This window comes from Terrapene carolina, unplaced genomic scaffold (genome assembly GCF_002925995.2).
Source record: "Terrapene carolina triunguis isolate 2854851 unplaced genomic scaffold, T_m_triunguis-2.0 Scaffold130, whole genome shotgun sequence".
Taxonomy (NCBI): Eukaryota; Metazoa; Chordata; order Testudines; family Emydidae; genus Terrapene; species Terrapene triunguis.
Genome location: NW_020664481.1, coordinates 39378250 through 39386247, shown reverse-complemented (window position 1 = coordinate 39386247; position 7998 = coordinate 39378250). Strand labels below are relative to the sequence as shown.

The 7998-nt window shown below is 40.0% G+C and overlaps 1 protein-coding gene across 1 annotated transcript in view; it reads right to left on the bottom strand.

Moving 5' to 3' along the window:
• CDH16 (cadherin 16) overlaps window positions 1–7998 on the bottom strand; it is a 60854-nt gene that overhangs the window by 22712 nt on the left and 30144 nt on the right. The window contains exons 9-12 of the mRNA XM_026652852.2: window positions 6577–6727; window positions 5526–5756; window positions 3894–3970; window positions 1306–1494 (exon numbers count right to left, since the gene is read on the bottom strand). Coding sequence (XP_026508637.1) covers window positions 1306–1494; window positions 3894–3970; window positions 5526–5756; window positions 6577–6727 — 648 coding nt within the window. The remainder of the gene's footprint in view (window positions 1–1305; window positions 1495–3893; window positions 3971–5525; window positions 5757–6576; window positions 6728–7998) is intronic.

Here is a 7998-nt window from a genome sequence, read left to right as displayed (position 1 = left end):
TTGTCGTAAAACTTACCTTGTATTCACTGTGTTTTTACCTCAGGATAATTCACCTGCATTAGATACCACAAGGTAAAAAAATGAACCTTTTTTTAGCAATTAAGACATGGCCTAGGTCTGACAGTCGGGCACCTTTCACAAACACTGTTTATGCTTAAAAGAAATTCAGAACAAAAGCCCCTTGGATTTAATGTTTGGAGGTAGAGCTGGGCTGCTTGTAAAGTCACAGTAACCCCTATCCTCATTAAACCATAAATCAGAGATGGGTGAGACTGCCATCTAAGATATGTTCATACACTTTGGGTAGAATCTGGATGTCATTTAGAGCTGGTTGGATTCATCCATGTTCAGACAATTCAGTGCTAATGGTATTTACTTTATCATATGGTGCCACAGGACAAAGGAAAACTGTAGTGACTAGAGAGAGTGCTAAGTACTGACTAAATAAAAGTATATTAAATTAAAACAATTCTGTTATCAATATGGTGGTGGCGTCTCAGCAAGAGACCAACTTCCTAACACTTTTCAGGAGAGCCAGTCTCATGACACAGAACAGGACGTGACTGGGCAGATTCTGTTCTTGGTTCCACCAGAGTAAATGCAGAATAACTCTACTAAAGTCATTAGAATTACTCTACATTTACTTTGGAGGAACTGAGATCAGAATCTGGCACAGGGGGTTTTAATTCAGAAGTGACACTAAACTGCTGTAATTTACCTCTTATTCCTGAGCATCTGAGTAAAACCAGCTAAGACTCAGGGTTTGTCTACAGGGAGAGTTAGTGCATGGCAAGCCCACGTGTAAATCTATAGTGCACTAGCTTGCCATACTCTAACTGGCTGTGTGGATCCTGGTACCACACACTAAAAGTTCTATAGTGCACTTTGACATACTGCTGTCACTTCAGAACTTTTAGTGTGTGGTAGCAGGATCCACATGGCTAGTTAGTGTATGGCAAGCTAGTCCTCTGTAGCTTTTCACCCTGGCTGGCCGTGCACTAAATCTCTGTGTAGACAAGCCCTCACTCTTTACATTCTCACTCACTTACAGATAGGTACCCTAGACCCAGTTACACATTGCCTCCAATTTTGGCCCACTAAGTCTAAGGGAATCTATATTAGTGTAATTGACTGGTTGGAGGAAAGGGGTGTAGAAGGAATAGGAGGTGGTAAAAAGGAGTGTATTAAAATAGTGGGGCAGCCTACTGATCTGAGCAAATTTAAAGGTAGAGAGCCCACTCCTGTGGTTCTTACACACACACACACTTTTCCGTGACCATGTTCCAGACTAAAAGCACATAGTACCTTTTCAAGCCAGATGCTGGCTGTGCCATTTTGCGGATTGCTTAGAATTTTGAAAGTTTCATCTTCATTTCCTGATTCCACGGAAAAGTTTACGAACTTGAACTTCATCTCTTCATCCGCGTCTGTTGCTGTAATAGTTGTTATTAACGTACCTACTTCTGTATCCTCAGGAAAACTGAATGGCCCATACTGCATTTAAAAAGATGAAAGAGAAATCAGAAGTTCTATTTTTTATTGTGCTACTGTTTTACACTTTCCCTCAGGTTACTTTTAGGTGCAGTAGAAGAAAAGAAGTTGGTATAAGACATGATGATTGCACCAGTGGTTATAAGTATAGGATGATTATTGGACAGTCTCTCTCTATTTAATATAGGATTGGTTTAACTAGGATTTGGTTTACCCGTATTATTTGCATTATTCCTATTATGATAGTGTCTAGAAGTCCTATTGTGCTATGAGCTGTACAGCCATGTAGAGGAAATTATCCAGGCCCCAGTGATCTTACATATGAACATACCAAGTAGTTATAAAGGAAATGGAGGGGATGAGGGAAGGAGGAGGTTACAGTAATATAAATATGTTGCATAGAGAAGCTATGTGCACAATTTGTAGGTAGCCAGTTTTTATATAAATGGTAAATAAGCATGGTAGTATCTTAAGGCCATACAAACTCTCCATTTTTTTTTTTTTTTACTGTGACAGGTCTTTGACTCTCTAGCACTACGTATCTGAATTTATTTGTAAATGCCTTTGTTATTGTAACCTTAGAAATGGTAAATTAACATTTGTGATGAAGTGCCAGGTCTAATACATAGACATTAAGGGAAGGATTTTCAAAAACACTTATTAACTTAATTCTGCTCCCACTGAAGTCAGTGAGAGTTTTATCCTTGACTTCAGTGGGAGTATAGTTAGGCCAACACTGAGCATGTTTGAAAATCCTACCCTTAACCTTTATTATATCTATCTACATATGGAAGTGATTAAGCTGCAGGGTTATTTGCATTATATTCAGTGCACCAGGGTGCCATGCTGTAAGATGTCAGCACTCCTTTGACAGCTAGCTATCAGAACAAAGTTTCCAACTCTGCTGTGTTAATCTTTGAATTCTGTCCCCACTGAGATCAAACATTGCACCTTCTATAATAAGAGTGACAACATCTTAACAGGGCTGATATCAGTCAAGAGCACTTGGAATCGCTTCTGTGTTTTGTGCTGTGTTTATTTTACTCTTAAGCAACCCAGGGAAACATTGAAATTACAAGCAAAATCTGTTGTCATTCTTTTTGAAGTAGTACGCAGTTCATCAGGACCATTTGTGTGAAGTAAGCGAGCCTTTGCTTTTATAAAATAACGTTGCAATCAGTAAATAGGATGTTGTCAAAGCTGCTACAGTCAGTCAAAACTCTGACCTACGTTAAAAGTTTCATGAGTCGCTTCTCAGTGTTTTACCAATTCTTGGTCTTTATACACCCAATTCAGTGTTGTTAATGCTCATGATTTTATTGAGAGTCTTGCGATATCTGGTGGTCTGCTTATAGCTCAGCTCCTAGAGACAGGTGATTATGTGACAATCTCAGCCTTTATTTAAAAAAATATGAAGAGTACGTTTTTTGCTCTTTTATATGTGGAGAAAAGCTTAAAACTGTGACTGGAGTGTTACCTCCTACAAATTCAAAAATTAGAAAGGGGAAAAAAAGAGCCGCATATTTATTTTTTCTAAATTTTGTGGCTTTTTAAGATAATCTCCTGATTTGCGGGGCCATACTCATGATTTTTGAACATCTGCTGTTGTCAGTACTGTAACTCCCTGTGCACGGAACTACCCCTACATGCACACACCCTGCTCTTCTAAGGGGTTTATGGGTGTTCCCTTCGTTATCACTTCTGCGATGAGTAGGGGAGGAGAACAGTATCTTGAATTGGAGAATACAGACGTGTACACACCAACACAAGTAGATACCAACTATCTATGCATACACACACACACACACATATATATATATATATATGCAGGAACCCACACACACACATACATCCACATGTACACCTGCATATACAGCCCAACCATATGGACACGAAGCTAACAAAACTACATGCTGCTAGTCAAAAATGCATCCTCACTTGAATGCAACAATCCAAAACTGCAGACACCTTTTATAAACACACCAATACACATGTACAAGACACAAATAAAACCATGCACAAACACAAGCCCGCACCTACCCACCCATGCACAAATATATGCATCCATGCACGCACTCACCTATTCACAAACACAAGCATGCATGCATATACCTACCCATGTGTGCCCCTGCATGGACATTGCATCGACATTGGTTTGTGTTCCTTCATTAATAGAGACATCATAATACCTAGACTACATTTTTATCTTTCTTGCTTGGACTGTTGAATCTAATGTGCTCTGGATTCCTTTCATCAATAGAACTGAGGGGAGAATACAGCACGTGTCTTTACAGTGCTGTAATATTCATCACTTTGTGGATGTCTTTAAGACCATACCATATCTTCCCAGTCACTGATCTACACATATTGTAAATCACTCGCATACTTTGTAAGAGGGTTACCTTTGTCTGTGAGAATACAGGAGGGCTGTCATTTACATCCACAACTTTAATGAAGACTGTACAAGTGCTGCTGAGACCTGGAAACAAACACAGAGGATTTTTTCAGATTTATTGACCAAAGTAAATATTTGATGCAGAAGTAGCTATTCTGTAATGGAAGGATGTCTGGAATGCCTGGTACAGAGTCAGCAATATTGTGCTTTTGAGAGGAGATGATAATCTTGTTTCTATTCAGGGCCTGATCTGAATCTGAAGACTACAGAAGCCGGGACAGCAAAGTCTGGGTGCTGTGTGTAGACATCATAAATGGGAGTTGAAATAGCAGTTCCTTAATTCCAGAATTGTCTGTATTTCAATGTGTGGGCACACAAATATAAAAAAATTATCTAAAATATATGACACACCGATTCACTTTAAAAATAACCTTTCACTCCCTCTCTTCTGTATCCCAGCCATTCCAGTATGAAACCCTGCCTCCCCCTCAGTTGTACGGTATGTCTCTAGTGCATGTGATCACTCACAAGAGTTCAGGGACTATTTTTTTTTCTCCAAGGGTTGCAATGTGTTTAACACTATAATCTGCATGTGAGAGGGAGCAAGATACCTTGGTTAGCAGATGAGACTGAGACCAGATTCTCAGCTAGTTTAAATCAACAGAGCTCCATTCACTTCACTGGGGTTACACCAATTTACAGTAGCTGAGAATCTGGCTCTTGAATTCTGGTCCTGGCTCTGGCACCTTGTTAATAATACTCATTTCTTTCCCAAGGAGGCAGGAGGTTAATTTCACTGGAGAGAGACTGAAACTTTACAATCCAGCCTGAGTAAGGTGCAGTGCAGAGCTGTGCCAGGAACCAGACTAAGACTCTGACAGACAGCCTGACCTGTGCTTGGCTCCTGGAGAAGGTCAACTGTGGAAGTCCTTTTATTGGTTTAGCTTATTGTTCCCTCCCGTACAGCTCAGCTGGGGCAGTCCTCAGGCTCCTCTCACTACTTCTGCCTGCCTGCCCCCTCCCAACCCATCTCTGCAGCCTAGCAGCAGCTGCTTTTCCTCCCACCCCTTCACACAGTCTGGCAATGCCAGTACCCAGTTTGGGGACGAACAGGCGCTTCTTATTCTTTGCACTGGTGTACTACCAGACTCATAAGTGGCTTTTAGTATTTGTAAAGTGCTTTGAGATCCTCCCATAAAATGTTATAGAAACGACAAGTGTTGCAGTCGCTAAGCTGCACCCCGTGACTTAAACCAGCAGGTTCAGGAGCTCCAATGGTGCTGTGTCACTGGGTGATCGCTAAATAATCATCTTGATTCATGATAGTGGACCACATAACAAATTTGTATCCAGAATGTGAATGCCACAGCTACTGTCTGACTAAATATTTACATGTAGGAGACCTACTATATTGAGCAGTTTCCCAAAAAAGGCAATTGGTTTTGGACTTATTGAATTTCACTTCTGGAAAGTGATGCATGTTGTGACAATTTCATGCCATCTGCAATTTGATCAATGTATTTAACTAAGGGAGTGTTTGTTTTAGGTGAGGTTTTTTGTTTTGTTTTTTTACATTGGGCACTGCAACAGGTTAATAACAAATCACTGCTCAGACCCCATGATCCTTCAGAAAACATACCCCCTTCAGTCCCAGCAAGATCTGCTGCGAGAACAAGGAGGTGATAGTACTTTGCAGCATTGGTCTTCAGTTCGGAATCCTGTAATGTTATCACTCCACTGTCTTTCCCAATATGAAATAAAAAGCCTTCTGACACTTGAGGCTCCTGGCTCAATATCTCATAAGCAATTTTAGCATTGTTGGTCTTTGGGTCATCAGCATCTTCTGCTTTTACTGTGATAATCTCACTCCCTGCATGCAGAGAAACATCACCAGTTACCAGTGAATAAAGGAACTATAAACACAGCAATTAAAAAAATGACTTTTTAAAGCAGTGATTTATTTATCATTTCAACTCTTCAGTTAGCATAAGAGATGAGCCTAAGTTGCAACATTTAGAACCAGATCCAAACTTTCTCCAAGATCAGTGTGTTTTGATCAGCAGTTTGGAGCAATTTCTTCTTAATATACAGGATTCAGTGAATATGTTGGCACATTATATCTTCACAGGAATATAACCAAAACAAGAAACTCGACAAAAGGACATTTTGGAACATGCCCATTTTAGGTAATATTAGTACAGGCAGGTACCATTTTAGGTAATACAGTTGCCAAATTTTCCCATAATTAAATTACAAAGGTTTTCATTTCCCTTTTTTACTAGTCCTATTGGTTTATATTTAATTTTTATGTTTTAAGGTGAATACAAGATTCACAAAGTGTTTAGTTTGCCATAACCCACTTCTTGATGGTGCTCACGTGGTGGCTTAAGGGAACAAGCACTCCCCTTTGAATGCAAGGGGACTGAGTTCAAATGCTCTCCTTGCATTTTATTTTAGGTCAGACTAGAGGATCCTAATGGCCCTTCTAATGGCCTTAAAAATCTATGACCCTCTGAATTATACCTCCTGCCTCTTGTGCAGGCAACACTCTCACTGAAGTCTTGCTTTGTAAGAACTGCATGACTGGGCCGGGGGTAGAGAATGGTCATCTTATCAGTATTGCTTCCACCCACATGTTGGCCACCATCAGCATTTTGCTTCCTGTGATGCCACAGATAGACAACTCTCACCTTTGGCTGTGTTCTCCTTAAGTTCTACCTGATAAATCTCCTGGGAGAATACTGGCCCATTGTCGTTCTCATCCATCACTGTTAGCAGGAGCTCTAGTGGCTCATTGTACAGCATTCCATCCTTGTTCTCGGCAAAAATCTGAATCTCATACTGACAATGTTCAAATGAATTCACAAGAAAATTTATAATTAACCTAAGATTTAATCAACTTTATTCATTTAATAGAACTTAACATTTATATTTGCCCGTTTGGAAAAGTCCTACTCAGTGCAATGGGGATAGAACCAATATGCTTCTGTAAAAATTATATGGGAGTTCTATAGAAATTACTCTGTCTATAGAGTTCAATAGAGAATGAGATGCTTTCTTTAAGATTTTTAAGCCATGCTATAGACCATCATAGCAGGGATATAGTTCTGTGAGAAATTATATAGACTGGGTACCATTCTCTATTACACTGTATAGAACTTTTCTATGGAACTTCTTATGGGTTACATAGGGCCTAATTTTGCACTACTTAATCTGGCAAATCTCCTATTGAAACCAATGGGAGTTCTGCTGAAGAGAAGAGTGTAGGACTGGACCCGTAATATTTAAAATTCTCTCCCCTTTCCTGTGCTACAGATTGTCCCTCCAGCTAGGGGAAGTGATCCATATGAAATTAATTCTTATGAAACTCTGTGCTGCATGTGAACCATGACAGTGGGTACTATAAACAGCTGAGTTACCAGCATAGTCTCACTTGGAAACTAAGCTTTACCAAAACATGTTAATCTTGGGTCATATCCGGAACATGAGACTTTGTCCCATGAGCTAATCATTTCTGGATTAGCATGCCTCTGAAAGACAGCGCCAAAATTTCATTCTATTTATAAACTATGCAGACAAGTATTGATCAAGGTTCAAATTACAGTATGATAAAGTGGTTTGTTTGTTTTTTGTAACAGGTCTTTAGACCCTCACTTCATTGGACATGGTGCTCTCAGCTTTATACGTTCCAGGGATAAGAATCTAGAGTTTGAAGGTAAAACTTGTCTTCTTTCTACCATCAGTGATACTTTAGAAACCCAAATGCCAGCTTGCAGGCTTTCCAACTATATGGAAGGTCCAGGCCTCCTGTTATAAAGACTAGGGCCATATGTTCCCTTAATACAGAAAAATCAGCAGACTCTGTTCTGAATAATCCCCTTGCCAAAGTGTGACCTGTGGCATTGTAGTCAGGACATTGCCTCCTATTAACATGTAGGCCAAAACTGTGCAGACAATAGTGTCCAAATCCTTGAGTCCAGCCATGTTCCACTTGGCGCAGGATCCGTACTCAAACACCTCATGATACCCCAGCTGACTGCTGGGAGCAAATTCAGAAGGGACCCCAAAGGCCAATTACAGCCAGGGATTTCTTGAGAATAGCAGTGCTCCAT